The 22978-nt window shown below is 39.6% G+C and overlaps 1 protein-coding gene across 6 annotated transcripts in view; it reads left to right on the top strand.

The window, feature by feature from the left end:
* The window catches only part of NFIA (nuclear factor I A), a 368251-nt gene that overhangs the window by 178996 nt on the left and 166277 nt on the right, over positions 1–22978 (top strand). For all 6 annotated transcript variants that reach the window (XM_045064622.1, XM_045064620.1, XM_045064623.1 and 3 more), the window contains exon 3: positions 10694–10759. In XM_045064622.1, the coding sequence (XP_044920557.1) occupies positions 10694–10759 (66 nt within the window). The remainder of the gene's footprint in view (positions 1–10693; positions 10760–22978) is intronic.

The following is a 22978-nucleotide window of genomic DNA, read 5'->3' on the forward strand; positions in this document are numbered from 1 at the left end:
GACCCTAAGAGAGGTATTTTTTCACTTTTTGATTTCCATTCCATTTCAACAAACATCTATTAGTACCTATATGTTCCAGATACTGTGCTATCTGGCAATAAAAATAATGAGGCAGGAAATAAAAGGAGATAGTCAGTGCAATTCTTTCCCCCAGTTTATATACTTCCGAAAACCTGCTTCTGTGCAGTGGGCTGTTAGAGAATTATTGCTCTTATAATTTACAAGGCATTTAAAATCACGCCACTCAGTCCTCATAATCTTGAAACTCAGGCGTTTAGAAGATGAGAAGAAGCAACGGGCCTTGCCCAGTGGCCAAGTGAGGCCACAGACCCAGGCTTGCTAATAATACCTTTGCCTCCTTGGCTTGTACCTCAGCTGCTTCTGTTAGAACTGTCCTTTCTGTTCACCGGGAGGACACCAGGCCTGACCAGCAATACCATTCGGCACTATATGTGAAATTGTTTCTGTGGGGAAAATCTGATTCCAAAAAGCTATTTTGGTAGTTTTCCCCCATGCCCAACAATGCCAGTTGTATAATAACAGTGCCCCATTTCTCTTAAAAGGACTCTGTCTCAGCCTCCTATAGCTCCCTAGAAAAGCGGCTCCCCGCCATTACCGCCAGCAGTTAGCATCCCAGCTCCTGTAAATTTTGTTAGGAGGCTACATTTAGTGGCACTGATTCCTGCTAACAGAGAGTAAAAGCAATTAGGTGTGTGTGTACAATAATGCGCTGCTGTACTTTGATTTTACCAGGAGATAGGACTCAATCAAGAGGAGATGCCCCAGAATCTTGATCATGTTCTTATTAGCCTCATAGATGGAGAGCTCCCTGAGAACAGAGACCTTACCTTTTAAACTTTTGTGTTTCTAGGTACACAGTGCCAGAGGCACACAGTAGGCACATTAATGAATGCAGTGACTTCATGAAAGGAATGAGTAGGCCCAAGGTCAAGGAATTAAAAAGAAAGCAGTTAACTGTTTCGGCAAAATGTTCCGCCGTCATTTTCCCCTTCGGTTAGGAGTAGTGGTGTGAACACTATTAACACTGCAGAAACCCAGACTTGTCCAAAATATCTAGTTCTAGTCCTCACCAGGGGTGTAATTCATAATACACTGACGGATGGTCCTGTTTTCTCAAATGCTTCAGGATAAAGACCAAAAAGAAACAAACAAACAACCTCCCTCCCCCAGTATCCTACTTTACCCAGCCACAGAATCTTTAACCTTCTCATTTCTTAGGCAAATTGTTACTAGGCCATTCTCACTCCTGTGCTTTCACAGAATTGTTTTCTGGTTATGGATGTGACACGGGTCCCGTTGTTTGAGTTTTGAGAGTTCGGTTGTGTAGTCAGTGGATTCGAATCTCCTCCACTTGTGTTTCCTCTGTGTCCCTCGTCCCCGGCCTCCCCTATGAGTCCCTTTTCCTCCCTTTTGCCTCTTCAAGTGGGAAGCAGTCACGGCACACCCCAAATTCCGTGGGAGCCCGAGCTCCGGGGGTCTTCTTGAGGCCTTAACCTTACTTTTAGACAGTTGTCATTATCTTTGTCTAAAGGTCATAGCTAAATTGAATAAAAGGAAAGCTGTGTTTTCCTGTCGATGCACAAAGGCAGTATTGACTTCCCTAATCCAGTTTGCTGAGGGGTGAGAGAATTAAATTAGATATCTAAGCACAGAAATTGAGAGCCTTTGAAAACAAAGATAAGGAGACAAGACTGTATTTTCCCTTTTCCTCGGAGCTCTGGACTCAAGATTTTACAGGTGTGTCACCTGATCCATGGCCTGCATCGATCAAAACTGTGCCAGTGCATATTTAATTAGCAAGGGGACCCTGGATGCATTATAGCCATCATCCCTATATTGAATGGACTGTCAGACTTTCCGAACACTTCTCCACCCACACCCTCCTCTCCAGCCCGACCCCCCTCCCTTGCCTCCTTGTTTGGGAAACTTCTGCATTTTGTCTGAGCAGCTAAAAAGTTTCTTTGTTTTTAGCTGCTGATGCATACAGCACCACTGAGGAGAATACAAACAAGTAGAGTCCTCAAGTGTTTATTTTGTCTAGGAAGACAAGCTTAAACCAATTCGATTCCTCTGGTAAGATTCTTCAAACCCTGTAGAAAACCAACAAGAAAAAATGGAAAGAAAAGAAATACACTGTTGCATTCTTCCTGTACAGAATTTTTTTTGAAGAGTTGGTTATAGTAGGATTAAAAAAAAAAAAAAAAGATCCCAGGATAAGGATAAATAATAGTAAGATTAAAGACTACTTTTTTATTATGATAGAAAAGTATTTTCTTTAAAAAAAATACCTGTTTTTTGATGGTTAGGTAGGGCATATTTAGCAGTTTTTTAAATTTATCAGTCCAATTTGCATGATAAAATGATAAAATTCACCATTCTGCCTTGAGTCTGTCATGCCCTTAGGAGAACCAATGAATGTAGAAAAGTTATTTAAGAGAGAAGGTGGGCAAAAAGTTAGAGCTCTATGAATTTTTTTTTCCCCCTAAAGTTACAAAGGTTTCACGGGAACTCTTGGTGGGGATTCTTAAAGCGACAGGAGGTTTGGAGTTTTGCCTCAGACAGGTTATTTCATGGGATTATGGTCACCGTTCATTTTCACACAGGTTACAAAGCCTGAATACCCAGACAGAGTGTTGTCTGATAAACAGATGTAATGCACCAAGTCTGCTTAGAATAAAGAGCAACAGACTGTGAGCACATGTTTAGGACTCATTTAAACTAATCAGCATAGTCTAGCTCATAGTTCTGTCTCTAGTCTACTTTTGAGGTAGCTTCTTGCTGGTAAAGTAACAAGGAATTTTTTTTTTTCCCCTGCTACAATTTGCTGCAGAGACTCATGGGAAATTCATTTGCATACATCTTGTTACAAAGACTGACTACTTCCTGGCTTAGACAAAGTGTTGCCTGATAAACAGACTTAACACACAAATGTCTGTCTGGAATAAACAACGGCAAGCTGAGATTTACATTTCCATTATCAGAGATAATCTCTTACCCAGTATATGGGAATTAAGAACGTTCGTTTTTAAATCAGGGCTATGACACTAATGTTTTATACCAGCATCACATCATATGTGGGTTGGGTCTGATTTTTAAAAAGAAACAAAAACTGCATTTGGATGAAAAGATTTATATTGCTGTGGTAAGTGTACATTTCTTTTGGGGGGGGCCTTATAGTTTTAAAACCAGGTTTTCTTGTATTATTTTAGTTGATCTCTACAACAGTCCTGTTAAGTTATGTAACATGATGATTACTGTCCCCATTTTACAGATGAGGAAACTGAGCTCCAGAGCAGTTACATAGTTGAGATTTTTTAACACTTTTTTTTTTTTTTTGGTCACTTCATACTCCTTTCAGTAGTAAAATATGAATGCAAGAGAAGCTAATATTTAGTGTATATCCTGAGCTTACATGTCCCCTATAACAGGGGTCACTTTGTTATTATAATAAATTTATAGATAATCAGATACAAGAAAATAATGCATATAGACTACAACTCAACTGTGCATCATTTTCAATTGACACATTTGTTTTTATAACATGAAAGTATACAGAGAAGTTTTCTATTTTAAGTTGTGTAGATGATTTTTTTTAAGTTGTGTAGATGATTATTTGAGTAATTGTCAAGTATACTTCTGTTTAAGAACTCTAACAACTTACTGTTCTAATTAAAAATTTTTGTGAAAAAAGTGACTAAAAAGGGGGATGTGATCACTTCTAAAGCACATCTTTGTTTATACACGAGTGGGTAGGTGACCAGGTTGACTCAGTAACTTTGGAGTTCTGAATTGATCAACAGGTTACCATCATATTTCCTGTTGCGGGAAAAACAAAACTCAAAATGATTACCTGAATACTATAGTTTATTTTAGTCACAGACCCTTGTCAAAGAAGATGTAAGAAATTATAAATTTAGCATCGTGCTTGCAGATCTTTTATACTCTCCACCTTCTTGCCCTTGACTTCATGTAGAACTTCACTAAAAAACCTGATCATTACTTGAAGTCAGCCTCGTTCAAAGATTGAAGGCTTAAGATTGAGTCATTTCGTGGTTACTTTCAGAGTGACTGAATTTGTCATTTTTAAAGCTTAGAAATGATTCCCCCTCACTGTCATAACACAATAGTTACGCCATTTTATTTTTTTTTCTCTATGTGTTAAGACTATATCATTCCACAACCTCCTTGTGCACACAGAAAAATAACACATTTATGAGTAGGTGATAAGACAGTTGACTCACTCTTCAACCTAAACGGTCTCATCATCATACAGAGTCCCAACTAAACAGATGGGCTCTGAATACCAGCACTAATGCCAAAAACTCTAATTCCTGCAAATTTAATATTTCACAAATTCTTCTTCAGGAAGACATTTAAAAAAAATTTATTTTCAAGAAAAAAAAAATGGTAGTAATCTAGATTATGTAACAGTGTTTTAAGTATGCCCTGAAAATACTATCCAGGGGAATGGCTAAGAGGTAGATCTCCCGAGCAGCTGGCAGCCCCCGGGGTGGTCTGGTGGAATCCTTCCAAGTCCCTGCTGCATGAACACAGCCTTCCTCCTCTGTCCGAGTCCGGATTAGTGGGGAGGAAGACCCACATGTGCACGCTAGCCTCATTTTTTTGGAACAAGGACTTTTCCTCTGCTACATCTCCCCATCTCCTTCTGGTGAAGAACTTCGTGACTGCGGTTATCTCAAGCACACACTTATCCATACAAACACTCCCTTTTAGCTTACTGGGAAAGTTACGGAGATCAAAGTTTATATTTTATAGCCAATCAAGAGAAGACTTCCATTTAAAGACCTGTGGAGTGTTTCCATTTTGGAAGCTAAGAAGACTTGGTTGGTGGGAGTCACCTCATGATTTATCTGTGTTAAAAATTAGGTTATTGTAGGTTAATTTTTTATTAAGTGGGTCATAACTGTGCACATTAATTGACATTAAATATTGGTTTGGTTATTCACTGAGCTTAAAGGATTTTATCTATTCTCTGAAAAGCTAATAATAATTGAATACATTTAGTGGCCCCAGATTGAATGATGGTATTATAAATCTGTTTGCTCTTCACCAGACCATGATGGATAATGTTAGGGTTAGCTGATGGTATTGTATTCATCAGTGTTCACATGTAAGGTATAAACTGTATACATATGTGCACCTAGACACTGACATTCTGCCTTCTCAGGCAAAGGTATTTCAGATAATTTCCTCACACCTCAGTCTTTAAGGTCATGGTGATACTGGGGAAAAATAGCCTTAAACATTTAAAGTTTTAGAATATTTCTTTTGTAACTAAGCTCTAATGACTAATAAACAAATGTGACTATCATAACCGTTTGCCCTTCCAGATTTCCTTACTATCATAACATGTTGTGATACTGGAGGGTCCCAGCAGAGTAATTCTAAACCTTATACTAGCAATCACAGGGAGAACTGTTTTTCCGCCATAACTTCATGGATGTTGAAAAAATGAATCTTGGTGTGTTTTGGCCTCTTTTGCAAAGAACTCTGTCTTCCTGAGCCATGAGAAACAAAACTTACCTGAATTTTGAGTATCCTTAAGGGCTACAATTGTGGAGTGTGACTCTTTATTATACTCAGAGTATAATTACCCCTAGTCCTTATTTTCTTTTCTTCCAGAAGTGCTCCTAACTCTTCATTTATTTGCACCAGAGTATTCATTCCTGTCTTTGCCTTTTCTTTTCACACCACAAACAACTGGAAACTCTTTTTTGGTGGAATTTTCACTTTTTTTTCTCTCAGCTGACTAACTCATATATGTTCCTGGATGCCTTTGGCTTCTTCATTATCTCCCTTTCCATTGGGGAGACTTAGAACTGGACATGGAAGTTTAACAGAGGCTTTTGAATCTTCACTTTTAGCCAAATCCTAATGCAGGGAGGGAGGTTGAAACTTAGGTGGAATTATTTTTCTGGTGGAACCAGAATTTGTCCCTTTATGGTCCACAGACTTTTGTTGGTATCATGATAATCAAATAGGAATTACACTGATTCGTGTCAGGGTGAGAAGAGTTCTTCACCACGTCATGTCTGTTCTTCCTTTATCAGTTTTTCACCACAGCAGCTGTTGGGATTTTGAGGCACTCCTCAGGTGTCAGAATATGGCAGATTTCTCTCAGCTTTGTATTTTTTGAATGTGTGGAAAGGCCCTCCGCCATCCATCATTGAAGACTGCACACATTTCTGGGGGGCCTCCTCTGGGTCAGACACGGTCCTCAGGTCTTGTTCCTCCAAGGAGCCTCTTGTGGAGTGTGCTGGCCAGGGCGTCATGGAAGGTGGTTGTCTGCGACTGCTAACCACGGAGCAAGATTTCCCAGCCGACGAACCTGTCTCTGCCTTGCCAGGCCCCACGAAGGGGAACATCAAGCAGAAATAAAGGCCTTTTATTTGCCCTCCTTCCTCGGTTTGTGAGTCTCAGTCCCCTTTAGGTATGACTTTAGTATGTTTTCCAGTCGCTGGCAGTGGCCCAGTGTTAGAAAGCTGAAATGACAAGTTACTCGTATTGAAAATTCATGTCTTGAATTCAGCACTTAGTGAATCCTTGGCCAGGCCAGGCACCCTTGGAAGGTACTGGGGACAAGAAAAGAGTGAGAAAGGAACTCTTTTCATATGGAATTCAGATTCTCATAGGACATCATTTAAGATCCCCTTAGTATAACATAGTATAAATTACACCGTAAGAGATGGATGTACAATGAAGGGACCAGAGAGGAGAAAGTTGAGCACGACGAAGATTTAGCAGCGTTCCATCTTTGCTTCATATCTAAAGAACATAAACTTCGTGAAGGTGATCTCTGTGTTTTTTGCCTGCTATTTGCCCTGTTGACATGTTTTTGTCATTCTTCCCTTCCCAAAGGGAGTGTTCTCCGAAAGTCCATGCTTGGGGGGGGAGCAGAACTGAGGTTGGGGCAACTGAATGTGTGCATAAGTAGCAAATCTAGCACAAGGCTTCTGTTCCTGCATTGCACAAGCTTATGGAAGCAGAGATTGAGATGTAGGCATTAGGATTTATTTTATTCCTTCCCCCCAGTGATTGTATTGATAGTGAAATATCTTTGTCTGAGTACTCCAGCAATATATCTGTGGGCGCCATAAAAATGCATAGATAGATGGCTGCCAGTTCAATTAAGAGGTCTCAACCCAGCCTCCTATATGCAAACCCTGTCTATTTTAGGTTTAAATTTCTGCTCATAAATTTTTTAGAAGCCAAAAGAAACATTGCTTTTCAAGGTTACATTGAAGTCTGAGATTCCTTAAACAAAAAGCAAGTCCCTAGATGGGAAAAAAAAAATTGATGACCCTAATGTACTTCCTCACAATAGCATTTCCAACTCCATCATTTAAACACATTTTAAATAATATTCTCTTCATTGTAATATACAGATCTTCTGGCTTTCAACCAGGGAACCAGAGGAAGTCATGCCAGATATTAGATAGAAGCTATGAGATACAGCATCTGATTCCATGCCGTTGGGTCTGCATCTAATTCTTGCAGGTGGTGACAATCAACTGACCATTTGATAATTGTCAAAAAAAAAAAAAAAAAAAGTAAGCGGGGTGCCTGGGTGGCTCAGTGGATTAAAGCCTCTGCCTTCAGCTCGGGTCATGGTCCCAGGGTCCTGGGATCGAGCCCCACATCGGGCTCTGCTCAGTGGCGAGACTGCTTCTCCCCTCTCGCTCTGCCTGCCTCTCTGCCTACTTGTGATCTCTCTCTGTCAAATAAATAAATAAAATCTAAAAAAAAAAAAAGTAGCTATGAGGTTAACCTAGGTTTCTATACCAAGTATCAAAGAGAAAAGTAAATTAGTTGGTAACCTTTATGATAGTGTTTCAATGTACATGCTTAAGAAAGCAATCATTCACTTACGTCAATTATGTATGGGTAGAAATTAATTTGCAATTCTGGTCATCTGGTTGGCTCCATACTTAACAGCATGGGTGACTGTTTGCATTGCCAGGGAAAGTGTCCATGAATCTTCAGCAGAGAACATAGGCCCGGGATGGGGTAGTTCTGCTCCTTGTTGGTTCAAAAACGAAACGGCATTCAACAGCCCAAGTTTGAAAGTAACTACGGAAATTTTTAGATCATTTAAATTTTCTTATAGGTCTTTGGCTCTGCCTACCCCTAACCAGGATAGTGTGTTTTAGTATGCTGTCCTCAGTGGTTAACAGTGTCTCCAGCTTTTGAATAAAACTGGAGAAATTAAATTCCGTTTTCAATTTGGCTGGAAGTATCTGAGCTTTCAGAAGAGCTCTGTGGCCCCTTTCTCGCCAACTCTGAGTCTTTTCTTGCCTCTCAGTCATTTACTGTTTACTTGTTTCTCTTTCTGTGGCTTGGAATTTTAAAATTTCTTTGACACACCTACGGCTATCTTCTGTTGCTGTTCATGCTTCCATGAAGGTAAGGTGGTGAAGCAAGTGTAAAAGAAAAGTCAAGAGAAGGAAGAAGTCCACTTTTACATTATTAAAAACATTGTTTTGATATCATTATCCTTCTTGCCTTACTGTTAGTGGATAAATATCAGAAGCGCAATGGTTTTTGTATATTTAGATTAATTGAGATGAAAAATGTTTTTCTGTTTGTTCATGAGGTGATTAATCCTGAAGATATTATACCTAGAGGAAGAACATCAGCTAAGCTCTCGTATTTCCACCAGTTAGGTTTGCTGGTATGACTGCAACATAAATGTTCTGTTTGGCAGAATTTTATGTATCCTTTTTGGGATGTGATCAGAAAGAATTTTAACTTCCCCTAAAACAAAATTAAGTATTTTAAAAATTTTAGTTATAAATATCAATGGTTTAAAATTTTCCAGGACAAAAATAATAAAAGTATGCCGTTCTCATAAAACATATTGAAATGCTTCTCAGACTATTTAATTTATAATTTTTAAAGGCAAAATTAGAGGATCTTTTTGTAGAAAAAGAGAAGGTAGTCATGCCGTATTTTTTTAATTGCTTGCTATAAAAGTAATGTTAATTTATGGAGTTAAAATTTCAAATATGGACCAATATGAATTTGCATTTCCAATTTTCAGTGCTGGCTCCATATTTGATTTCAGGGATCATTCTGAAGGATTTCTCTCAAGTTATTTTTGAGCTATCATGCTTTTGTTTGTGGTTTCACTATGGTGATTGTTACAAAACGATAAAAGCTATCGCTTTTGCCAGACTTAAATAAAAATTCACTTTTCACATCTTTTGTTATTTGCACTTCGGGATCGGCGTAGAATGTTTGCTATAGTCACCAGGTTAAGATAATCTGAAAACTTAGAGATAGACATTTTCCTTATAATACTTCCCTATAATTAAAATCCTCATTTTAAAATCCTCATTTTAAAATCCATCCTTTTAAAAGCAGAGAGCCTTTCTAAAGTAATAAATTAGCATTTCTCGACCCCGGGTTACTAGGAGTGCTACTTCTTTTTGCAATATCTCCAAGAAAGAAAATAATAATGCTATAACTCTGTTGAAATAGAAGTAATATTTTCAGTTTAATCACAGTTAAGTGTCATGACCTTTTGATCTTGCTCTGAACTTCTTGCTGAAATGTGGTCAAGTTTTAGACAGCCAATTCTAACCCTGTGAAGCCAAGGTAAAGTTACTAGCCAGACTTTACACAGATATAGAGGTTATTTTAAAAAAAAAAAAATTTTCTGTTTGTGTTTAGATAGCGTTCTATACCGTTTAGAATCTCAGAATATGCTTCACAGCCCAAAAATTTACCCTTGAAATATTTTGTCCGATTTTTGTCTCCTCCCTCCAAAAAATGTCTAAGTATGTTTACTTCTAATTCTGTAAGATTCTTTTGCTCTCACTTAATTTGATCTCATTTTTAAAATTAAATGTTATTTTGCCAAAAATGGTCCCATTTAGCTTTTTTTTTTTTTTTTTTTTTTTTTTTAGTTTGGAAATGCTTATATTTTTTTAAGTAAAAAATTAATGGAATTTAACAAAGGTGTGCAAGAATCTGTTTTTGCAAACGAGTCCTCTTAGGAGCTCCCAAAGGCATCAGCACCAGAGGAAAATCATACTTGTAAAGTGGAGGCAACACGTCTCTTTCGGAAAGATGCCTTTGAGTGATCCTGTAATTTCAAGTGAACGTGATAGAGTATTAGGACTCTCGTATTTCGTGGCGTTAGTCTGCTTAGTGTGTTGCTGTAGTACAGAGCTAAATATCAACAGAACTTGTTACTGTTGTTTGGGTTGCTTTTATATACCAGCTTCAAAATATGTTTTGACACTTTATTATGTTCTGAATCAAGCTTCAGATGTGTGTAATGAAGGATGAAGTCTTTATCAGACTCTAGTGTATAAATAATGAAGAAGAGCAGTTTTGGAAATGGTTTCTCTGTAAGAGAATGGTTTCTGAAGTGTTTCAAGTTATGATCTGGTGCAAGCCAGACGCTGTGGAGGTGTACCCAGAACGGAGCCTCCTCTCCAAAGACACAGGGCTGCTGCCGCCGCTGCTTTTCTCCCCCTTTCTTCTCTTTCCCCCTCCCCACTTGTTTCCCCCTCATTCATCTTGTCATTCCCACAGCGTTCTCATTCCTAGTTTACATGCTGAACCTTTTGAGAAAGTCTGGCACCTCTGATCCACTTTCCCTCACAGACCCTGTAATTTTTGGCTGTATTTTTATGTTTTTCAGATTCAAGTCAATCTGAAAGTCCCAGCCAGCCAAGTGACGCTGACATTAAGGACCAGCCAGAAAATGGTAAGTTTAGTTGGGGACTCGAGCTGCTGCTTTTAGAGTCCAGCGGTAGCCAGGAGCCAACCAAGTACAAGGATTTTGGGGTCTGCCCTATGGGCAGCTCATAGTTAGGAATAACTCTGATGACTCAAGGCAGTCTCTGGATCCTTCTAGCAGCCCCGAGCCCTCCTCCATTCCTCTCAAAACACCATCAGGGTACTCATGAGAACCTTAGTTTCCAGGAACATTGATGGCTGTGAGAGGTAGGGTTGATTTACCAAATCCGAATCTTCTACAGCACAAGTGAGGAGCCGCCGCCTCTCTGATTTCTAGTTCCTTCTAAGGTGGCAAATGCCCCACCACCTTCTTCACTGGTGATTTAAGGTCATCAACTAACAAATACTTTCGTAGCCTTTCAGAGCTCAGCCCTTTCCTAATTGCTTTCAGAAAATGATCTCCACCTTTGAAGGATTTTCCACTTTAAATTGTCTGAAATAAAATCATAAGGGTACATGACAGTATTAAATTTCTAAATTGTATAATTATATAAATTTTCAGTTGCAGAAACTTGATTAACATAGAAAGCGCATTTTATATACAAATTTATATATACTCTTACGTATACTCTTGTGAGTATCCAGTGAAGTACTGGATCTGTGGTATGTGCTCCAAGTACAGAACAGATTGTTATAGGTTGGAATTTAAGATGGAGTAAAACTATCAGTTTCAGTAAAAACTGAAAAGTGAACTGGCAGTCCCTATCATATACTGAACATTGTACTATGTACTTTCCCGGATACCATCTCATAAAATTCCAAAGTGCTTTTCCTCAGTGATAGAACTAAAGACTCTAATGGGGAGGCTTGACCTTCAGGGGCATGTGAAGGACGCATGGCATCGTAGTTAAAACTCAGGCTATGACATCAGGCCTGCGTTCAAATTCTGCCTCTGCTATTTCTTACCTTTGTAACATTGATCAGGTTATTTAACCTCTCATCTTTAAAGTTTTAAGTTATTCTTTTTTTTTTTAAAGATTTTATTTATTTACTTGACAGACAGAGATCACAAGTAGACAGAGAGGCAGGCAGAGAGAGAGAGAGAGAAAGAGGGAAGCAGGCTTCCTGCGGAGCAGAGAGCCCGATGCGGGGCTCGATCCCAGGATCCTGAGATCATGACCCCAGCCGAAGGCAGCAGCCTAAACCACTGAGCCACCCAGGCGCCCCTAAGTTATTTTTTAAACTTCAAACTCTTTAAAGTTTAAAGTTATTTTTCATCTTTAAAATAGTATAGTAATAATATATAATAAGAGCCTACCTGTTGAAGAGCTAAATAAGATGCACATATTCATGTAGCTTATAAAGAATGGTTAGCTCTTCAATATTACTTATTATTTTTCTTGTCCGTATCATCCGTTCCCATATTGGTTTTTCATCTACTTAGAATGATCTCATTCCTCTGGTCGCTCCTTTGTTGTGCTATATATTTTTCCATTTTGATCTCCGTCTGATCTTTTGAAAAAGATAAGGTAAACTGAATTATGTCGGTGCTGTGGGATGGAGGATATTTACCACACTAGATATCCTCTCACTACAGACTTTGTTTCATTTCCCAAGCCTGGGAAATTCTTGATTTCATTGCTGGATTCTGACATTAAATATGGACTCTCTGGCTATCCCTCTTCTTATTCTAGTGTTTTAATGGTAATTTCCTCATCAAAGGTGTCTCTTCAAAGCCAGCATAAGAAAAGAGAGACCCTCCCCCCCGAAGTCTTGTCTTTAGTGTCATAAATAGCTCCATCTTATTATTTGTTGAAATTTTAAAGGGATTTATTTATACATTGGTTTCATCCTTCATTTCCACCTTATAGGTGATACCTTAAATGTTTCATTTATCGATCATACGTCTATATAATCTGCCTGAAGTTGTGTCTAGAGATACTCATTTTACTCTCATTTCATTTTTAAAACTTAATGGTTGTACGGGTATGTGGTTCGTGTATTTAGGGCTGGCCGTCCCTCTAGCAGGCCTGCGATTCATCTGTCTTCATAAAATGGCCGACAAGCTGTTCACATGCAAATATAAATTGAGAGCATGAGAGAGGCCTGGCATGCCTTTCTGGAGCTGCCTGTAATACCGATATTGTGCATTTCCCATTCCAAAAAGCAACCAGGATGGAGCCTGGATTTCTTGGCCAAAGGCAGAGCTATTAGCCAAGTTCACTTTTAACCCCAGATTACTTGGTGCTACTTCAAGGATTCACGATACTATTTGGGGGTGAAGAGGGGGTGGGTAAGATTGTGTAAGTTCAAAAAAAGTATTAATATCTGGGAGAGAAAGTAATAGGTTTCTATGTTTCAAACTTTTCTTTATTTCAAAGAAAAAGAAGTAGAGACTGCTTAGTCTTAGTCTTGATTGAAGCTTAGCCTAGAGGAATGGCAGCCCACTCAGTTTCCTCTACCTGCCTTTTGTCGATCTCAGATGAAGTGATTGGAGGAAACATGATTTTTACCTCTTTTCTAAAGACACATAATCCCTAAAGGAAGAGAAATGAAGAGTTCAGGACCAGGTATTTACGTGCATTAGAGAACTTTCTAGTGCATTAGAGGAGAACTTTCCAAAGCCATAAACTAGAACTTTCTACAACTTCCAAGAGTGATTTTTCTTTCTCATTACCCAGGTTATGGATGATGAGTTCCCAAAAGGTTTTTGTTTGTTTGTTTTGTTATTGTTTTTAAAAAGGCAGCTCTCATAAATTTAGCAACCAACATCTAAGAACTTTGGGAATCTTGGTGGGTGAAGAAGTGACAGACTCTGGTCTTCAATTAAAGTGGGAATGTATTACATCTTCTTTATGTATATATGCTAGGGGAAATCATATTCTTTTTATCCTGGCTCTTGAGGAGAAAGGTAATGGGAAACGAATGGTATTTTCCTAGTAAACCATGGAGAATGAATAGACAAATGGCAACATGCCGTTTCATCCAAAGCCATAAACTAGGCCATGTAACTTTACCTAAAGTGGATGCAGCTGTTTTTTCCCGGTCCAGCTAGTCTGTTTCTTTCTGTGGAATTTTTGCTTTCTTTTCTTGTACTCCCTTAAGATTCAACTGTAAAAGGAAACAAATCTTTGTCCAATTAGAGTATTAGATGGGAATTTTGAAGGAATTATTTGAAGCCCAGAGATAAAATATCAGAATCTCTGAAACTCAAAATGGGTATAATATAATGATTAAAAACTCTGCCTCTAGAGTCGGACAGACCTGAGTTCAGATGAAATAATGGCTGGGTGATTTGGAATCAATTGCTGCTCCAAACTCAGTTTTCTTATCAATAAAATAGGAATACTAAAAGAACATACTTCGTATTAAAAGGGAGAATACATACATGAAACAGCATCATGTCTGGTTCCTAGTAAGGACTCAAAGAAAAGTAGCCATTATTACTCTTAGTTAAAGCTCATATCTGTAAAGAGCATGCATATTGGAGAGGCCAAAAGCTGGGAGGTTTGGAACAGAAGGGGAATAGTGTCAGAAAGAAACCAAGACTTTTATTAGAGAGGTACCTTCTGTAGGTACCTACTATGTTCTGAAGTGTCAGATATGAGTCTCCTTTATCTGTCTACAGTCCCCACAGTGCCATATCTATTTTATTGTGTGGACTGTTCTTCACGGTCTGTTCATCTCCTGGTTGACTACCACAGAAGTCACGGAATTGCCAGAACCTTCAGAATGAGCGCTCCCAGAGAAGGTGATTCTGGAAAGAAGGGGCCCCACCTAGATGGCTTTAATTTTAGCTCAGTCTTTCCTTGGCACCAACCACGTAGAATCTGGCTTATTAAAAACTATAAGCTGATTAAGGGTTGGGTTCATGACCAGTTCCTTTTAAAACAATCTTGCAGAGCATATAGCTCTGTGCCTTGACCTCAGCAGGTACCTGGTATTTATTTGTTTAATGAATAGAATTAATAAGTAGATGAATATGTTCTCATTATCCCCAAATATTTTGTGAGTGTCTGCTCACTGTTGATTGACCAAAAGGTTCTTAAAGAAACAAATATCAAAAATTAAAAAAAAAAAAAAGAAAGAAAGAAAAAAAAGAAAAGAAAAACGGAGATGCAAAAAAATCTAACTTGGCTGTGGGGGAGAATCGCACACGGACATGTGGGCACACATGCGCAGATATGACCGATGGTGCTAGGAAACCAAAGCCAGAGGCTTTGCTGATGTCCACAGTAGATCAGGTGGTACCTCTGCCCCTCCCGCGTGAGCAGGTGTGAATGAAGCTATGAAGTACTATACTGTTCGCTTATGCTTGCTTACCATAGGGGATGAAATTCTGACAGAGTTCTCAGCTCTGACGGGAATTATACATTTAGTTCTTCTGCTTCGTGCGGTAACTCCCTATCTGGCTTTGCAAGAGACTCTGAAGGCGTTGAGCCTTATTGGTTGGGCTTCAACTTAGAACATTGACTCAAGCCACCTTCACGAATTCCCAACAGGTACTTTGGCTGCTATTAACAGTTTTTATACGGACAGAACATTTGAAAAGACAGTATTTACGGGACCTGTGAACAGTTCCCTAAAGCTTGTGTTCTGTGATTCTTCAGGTCAGTCATTAAGGAGGGAAAAATCTCATGTGATAACCCTCCTAAATTCAAGTCATGCATCTCTAGGGCCACACCGAGTCCCTGTCTGAGGGAATGGTGTCGTCCAGCTTTGGCACTCAAAGCACACTCCCTGCTGGGACTCGCTTTGAAAACACCCTCTACTGAAAAAAAGAAGAAAATACGGGATTCCCTTGCCAGAAAAAGGAAAGCTGTGTTCACATGTCCACGACCCCCCCCAACCTACTTTGTCTCATCACCTGCACCAACTACTATTAATAACCTCATCTTTGTGGTTTTTAAAATGTGATATTTATAACAGGAAAGCAGGGTTGGTATTTGGATTATTTCCTTCAGGCTTAATCATGTTTGTTCTTCCTCATTTGTCTGGTGGTCGCCCATATGTTGGTGGTGTAAACCCTCAGATGGGCCTTTGCAATCAGTGGAAAGCCATTAATCATGATGCTTGCCCCAGATTTTGAAAATGTCCAGCTCTACCTGCCAATTTGAAAATCATCCTAGAGAATTGGTTGAGTGTGGCTCTCCTGGTCACCAACGTCATTTGTGTCATTTCCATCTTGTATTGCCATGCTAGATATTGTTGCTAAACATTGCTAGATGAACAAGGAATGTACTCCAACCATAATCACATCTCCCTAGTTATCCATTAACCCATTTCTGTGAGTATTTTGAATATTTCAATACTTATGAAATAACTGTCAAAACTACGAACTTGCTGGCTTTAGATTTTATGTGTGGGATCCACTTTGTAATTTGGGGGTGAGAGAAGAGAACTGTAAATTTCTACTTCTCTTACAGAATAACACTGTTTTGTCTGATAATATGCTCTTAACACCTTGGAAGCCCTGTCCTTTCACGTTTTTTCACTACCTCCTCAAAAGGGGGTATCTTGCCGTGTTACAATATTAATATGTAGCAGAAAGGCAAAATAAGAGTCATAATTCCAAACCCTAAGCATTTTCTCTTACTTACTACTGGTTGGATTGCCCATTTTAGGAACCGTTTTGATTAATGGGATCGTTTTAGGAATTTTGGAGGCAATACAGCCTTATAATTCGCACTTTCCTGGGAAAGCAGGAGCACTGTAGCATCATTGACTTATAAATATAATTTATCAGTATTTCATCATTTGCATGAATTTCGTTGACAATTACCTAGCAACAGTTATTCTCCACAGTGTTTGTTCCAAAAACACTGCAGGGACAGACTCACTGGAGTGACCCCCAGAATAGCAGCAGATGAGTAATGATCAATATTCTAAACCATGTAAAGGTCCCAACTTAGGGAGACATTCCAACCTAAATGCCTCTGGTTTCCAGATCTGAATAATTAAATTCAGACTGATGAATTTTCAGCAATGCAATGGACCCAGTCTCTCTCCTTTAAGAGACTGGAGAACCAGAATTTGGTTTGATCTAAAATGTCATTCTGAGTCCAGGTGAATCGTGCTTTCTTAAATATTGGTAGCAGATGTGACCCATCATTATTTGCACAGGCTCTTTAGAAATGCCTCCGGACAAAGGAAATTCTTGGATCTTGCCTTTTGAAAGATGAGGTACCCAGGGAGGTTTGCAGGCTTCACCCTACCCCCACCCCCACGTGCATCCCACAGTGTAGACCAGGTTAAACTTTACCACAGGACCCACTGTCAATAAGGAGCTCTTTCAACTGAAAAATAAAGAGGAAATTTGTAGTCGTTCTTAGAAAGTAGTTTACCTCACACATTATGGGTATTTTATTGTCTACATATAGAGGATAACTAGCTGAACAGACTTTAAGTGGTTGGCTAGTGGCCAAAATAGGGAGTGTTTTAGACCACGTTCCCTAATGTCTAAATTCTCAAATGGACTGGATGGGTGGTCTAGTTTAGACATCTTCTCTCCGCCACCTGCCCTCCCCACCCTGTTCTTCACACACAGTTACAGAAGAAAGAAGAAATAAAGGGATTTCTTTCTGGTCCTCAAAATCATTTGTGCCTGTAACTCTTATCCCAGGAGACACAACCGTTTGAGTGCCTATTGGATGTCACATTCTAAGTAGAAAGGCATTTTTAAGTGTTTATTTATAATTTATATGGGATTCTGTAAATCTGTCCATAGATCTTGAGTCCAAAAATGGGAAGCAATAGAACTCACGTAGTATTTAAATTGGGCTCAGAAAAGAAAGCAAATGAGGAGCCGTCATCAAGTCACAGTGTGGTAGAAGGTACACCTGGTGTTTATCTGCGGTCCCATCTGCTGTTGCTTGGTTTTCCCTGTGATCTGAGCCCCAACAATTCGGAGAGGACCCTTTGACAGAGAAGGACCTTAGAAGGACCTGCAGGGTACTTTTAATGGTCATTTTAGCATACCTCTCCATCAATTAAAACTCAGCACAGTGAGCTATCAGGGAGGCTCGTTCAGGTCAGGAATAGTGTATGAGCTTTCCTTGCCACAAATAATAGGGTCTGATTTGACACTGGAGTGTGAATTTGTTGATTTAAAGCTTGTACATTATTTTTTTTTTGGAAGGAATTATCCATTTGTGGATAATATTAGAAAACTGAATGTAATATAAATAATTTATTTGGGGATTTGGAGTCACTAATCCAGATTGATTAGTTGTCTGCTAGAAAAATGCATGTGGCCACAAGGATTTTTGGCACCTTTTCTTCCCTACAGCTTCCCCACTCTTTTTCTCTTCTTCAGGTTTTACTCAGCTCCAGGCAACTCTGTTCCCTTGGCATTAGCTTGTCGTTAAGGAAATCTACTGGGATAGCTCAAATAGAGGCGGGAGGAGGGGTAATATTTACTGCAGAGTACTCGGCCCCATCTCAGTTGTGCACTGCTATCCATGGTTGATTTTCACCCAAAGGGAGCAGGGGAGTCTCATACGCCTTGTCTGCAGGCATCATATGGTACATAGCAAAAGAGAGGGGTGGAAAGGATGTCGTGGCAAGGCCCAACCAAGTAGCAGTAGGCTTCCCACAGTCTCTCCATGAAGGATAGTCAGTGTTTTCTTAGATCTCTGTAGATCTTTTGCAACCAGAGAGCTTCTCAGCAAGCAGTATTTATAAACTCAAGAGATGAGCAAGGAGAAGCCAAATCACGGCTTCTGAATAGGTCTGATTAGCAAAGGAGAGTTGCCACGACAAGCCTGACACGGAGCATCTGTTAGGAGAAAATCAGTTGTCCAAGTCACTTAAAGACTTTGTACTTCAATTTTCTCATAAGTAATTCAACAGATAATTACTAAGAATCTGCTAGGTGCATTTGGACAATGTACTGGATGCTTGGAGGGAATGTAGCAATGGATGAGACATCCTGTTCTTGAGGACTCGATAGTCTAGTGAGGGGGAAAAGGCTTAATTCATCCTTCCATTCAACAAATATTTATCTAGTGCATCTTAAGAACTGATCACTGCATTGAACAAAAACAGAGAAAACCTTATTCTCTGGCGGGAGGAGACAGACGATGAACTAACTAATACATACGCAATGTGCCCAGTGATAGTAAATATTACAACGAAAAACAGGGGCAGATAAGGAGATGAACAGTGGAGGACATGGGAGCTATTTTACATAGTGTGGTCGGGGAAGGACTTTAACTGTCGACGTTTGAGTTCAGACCTGAAGAAGGTGAAGAAGAAATGATGCAGTCATTATGGACTTTGCCTAGAAAGAGAGGTCAGTAAATGTATAGGCTTTGAGGGAGGCTGGGGGAACAGTGAGAGGGTCAGTGTGGCTTAAGGGGCATGAAGGAAGGAAAGAGCCATTGGAGATGGGGGAAGCAGGAAATGAAATGGTACCGGGCGTTCGAGGCCAAGGAAAGGACTTGGCAGACTCCTTGGTAAGCTATGATATGCTCTACAGCGGAATGCACGTCCCAGATCCATTCATTTCTTGATACAATAAATATATCCCCAGCCCCTACGATCTGTGAGATACTTAATGTTCAGAGCAGAGCAAGCATAGCGTCTAGCGTGGAGTTGTAGACAAAGGCCTGATTTGTAACGTTGCCAAAGAGAGACTCTCTCATCTACCATGGCAACATCCTTTAGTATCCCCAAAGGTTTTTTCCTTATGCATGTAATACTAAAAGCTGAGTTACTTACATGGGATACTTGACTTCACATACCCACTCATGCAAACGATTCCTTTTTCATTTAATGGAAATCTAAATCTGCGGGCTTCCAGCTTATCCCTTATCTCATGACACCATTTAGATCATCAGCCCCCAGGTCTCGAGTACATTTACCATGAAGCTTTCTTTTTCTCCCTAATAGTTACCAGATTGAGCAATAAAAATAGAAGACACCAGCTTAAATCTGAATTTCATATAAATCAACAATGACTAATTTTGTAGTATTAAATAGGTATACTTAACATTTTTAAAAGTATTTGTTTATCTAAATTCACTCCTATATTTTATCTGGCCACCGGTCCTGATTCCCCACACAGCCTGGTGTGCGGTCGTAACAGCAGCACGTGGAAAGGTCTGAGTAGTCGGTGGTAACGTCACTGATCATGAAGGGTCAAATCACTGGAATTTCAGCCCCTGAAAATGAACCCCGGGGGAAGAGGACCACGAAGTTCTAACCAGCTGACTACTTAAATTCCATTCTTTCTGCATCTGCTGGTACCTGGTCCTGTAGTTAGTTATCTTGGAACAATAAACCTCTTGTAAGGCACAGTCACTACATAGAGAATGGTAGTTGAGAGCCATTCAACCGAAGCAAGTAAATTTGTTAAGTTTAATTAGTGGGATAGCAATTGAGTAAGCCATTGGACAGTCTGTGAGTCACTTCTTCAGAACAAATGCGGAGGAAGTATACTCTGTTACAAGATTTCGTTATCAGCAGATTCTTTGCTTCATGAAAGATGATGAAAGTAGAAAATCAGTCAAATAATAAAGTACCGGGAAATTCCACATTCAAAGGTGAAATAGACAAAAGGCATTTCAGACAGACTTGAAAATAGAAGGTACCATATTTTTCATGGCCTCTATAGGAAATGAAATATATATGTTTTCATTTGTAATTGAGGACTGTTTTGCTAGGTGTGACAAAACACTGTCAGAATATGTTACAAAAACATAGTGCCATCTTTGAACCTTCCTATTCAAAATACAGAATAATGCTCACAGGTTCAAGGAAAACAGTTTCCAAAGTTAGGATTAAACTCTACTGGGCTTTTGAGGGAGACGATGATAAAAATAATGGTTTTGGTGATAATAATCATGATTATAGCTTACATTCATTGTGGACTTGCTGTGTGCTCGCTTGTTACTTTACTTTGTATCTTCCAAGAAGAATATCCCCTGACAGAATTACTCGTGCTCGGATTTATTTGGGGGTAAAGCCTATTAAATATAAAGAAAGGGAACAAGAGTCAGCTGGGAGAGCTTTCACACCACAGTATTGACATGATACCTGTGGAAGGAGATGGGAAAGGAAGGAGGATTTTGTAGGAAGAATCTCACATAGCACTAAACTTCCAAGAAAGTTTTGTACAGGCCAGTGGAGAGTCTTTGAACCAAAGGCACCTATTTTAAGGGTTCCGTGTCCCATGCAGGGCTTGGGTACCTCAGTCAGTTGAGTGTCTGACTCTCAGTTTGGGCTCAGGTCACAATCTCAGGGTCATGGGATTGAGCCCTGCACAATACGCTCAGCACTGAATGTGGAACCTGCTGAAGATTCTCTCTCTCCTTCTCCCTCTGCCCCTCCCCTCCCCCTTCACACACATGTGCTCGCTCGCTCTCTCTCTCAAAAAAAGTTCTGTGTCCCATTGGAATGGGTCTGCATTAGTATTCTCCCCCCTAGTCATTGGCTAAGATATCCTGGAGGAAGGGTGGCCTTCGAACAGAGGGATGGCAGCTGGGGTCATCAGGCAATCATGCTCCTTGTAGCACGCAATCTGATGGGTCATTTTCATGGACACCACAGCAAGGCATTGCGCTGGAAGTTCTCTCTTCCATATTTAATCCTACCACAAGCCTGCGGAAAAAGGTACTGTTGGCGTGCCCATTTTACATGGGAGGAAACAGAGACACAAAGAGTTTAAATAGTGTGTCCACCGTCCAGAGGGTGGAAAGTGTATCCAACCTTACTCCAACTGCGGAGTCTCATCGCTTATCCATTACATTGTACCATAGAAAGAACGGTATTCATCCGCTGTTTCCATAACTTATTGATTATGTCAGTTTTGGCGAGTAATTTGAAGTCTTGGACTTGTGTTTCCTCCTTTGTAAGGTGGGATGTCATCACCTTCCCAGGAAATGTGTTTTCGCCCGCTGTTTTGTTTTGAGCTTACACAATGTTGGTTCCTTTTCCTTCCTCCTGTTTTTCTTTCATCTGGGATTGTCATCTCTTCCTTTATTCCTTATCTCATCCTCCCAGGTATCTGCCCCAGCCTTGCCCAGGCTCCCACAGGTTCAATTATGTCCTCAGAACTAGCAGGACTGTTCCTGTGGAGATTTTATGTATGCATCTATGTAGGGATGTGAAGTACCCAGGACTCGTAGCAATCCGTAGTAGAATCAAGTGCAGCCCGTCTTCTCTTTCATCTACCTCATTGCCTCATAGACGTGAGTCATATGCCAGGGGGCAATCCAGAACACACCTTTTTTTTTTTTTTTTCTTGCTTCAGATATTTGGGGGACAAAATGACCTTCTTATTTTTCTTATGAAGATTCTTTACTCTTTTGCCTTACCATCTCAAGTCTTACAAGTCCTTGACTCTGTAAGGCAGAGTTCTCAGCAGTGGACTAAATTTTCACTTGGTTTTTCTACTGGCGATAGAGAGTATAAAATGAGATGAGTTGTAAGGTATTAATACCAGATACCATCATGTTTGTCGAATGCATAAAACCATTATGGTTGCCAATAAATTTGAAGGTATTTCAGTGGCAATAGATGTAGGAATCTATTTATTGAAACATAAAATGTTTATTTCTGTTCCCTGTTTTTTATGCAGTACAATCGAAACTTGTACCTCATCCCTTTGATTTTAGATTTCTGAATTATTTAAAGGAATCGGTTAATTCTCCATTTCGAGTGAGTAAGACCAAGTTCATTAGGATATCTGATTCCTAGTATGTCCCGTATCCACAGATCATGTTAACTCCATAGAGAGGTTTATCTTCTCTTAAAATTGCAAATGCTGCCCAAAGTGAAAGCTTTTCCATTAAATGCATTCTTGCAGCTTTGGACTGTAAGATCCTTAACGACAGAGAACGGGACAATGAAGTACCTTGTTGTCAAAGCACCAGCCAGTTCTAAGAGTAGCAGTGTTCAGAACATGCATGTCCTTTGAGTTCTAGTGGATTTGCAAATTGATAATCATGAAATCCATATAAGTAAAACTCAGCACACACCAACATACTCTTGACCAGTGGTTGCCAACTGGTGGTCCCTGAAGGGGGCAAAAAGAAAAATCTTAAAAGAAATTATGCCCCTTGCCCCCGCGAAAATGCTAGGCAGGCTGAAGGTTGTTGCTTTTGACATCGTTTGTGAACCTACTGGTTATCTTACACATACAGAGATTCATAGTTTAGATTCATTAGATAAATGGTGGGGGAGAGGTGAATTATCCATTATTTAATAAAGATAGCAAGTTAAATACTTTGAGAAATGCGCTCCA

Source organism: Mustela putorius, unplaced genomic scaffold (genome assembly GCF_011764305.1).
Source record: "Mustela putorius furo isolate JIRA1106 unplaced genomic scaffold, ASM1176430v1.1 tig00003853_pilon_pilon_pilon, whole genome shotgun sequence".
Taxonomy (NCBI): Eukaryota; Metazoa; Chordata; class Mammalia; order Carnivora; family Mustelidae; genus Mustela; species Mustela putorius.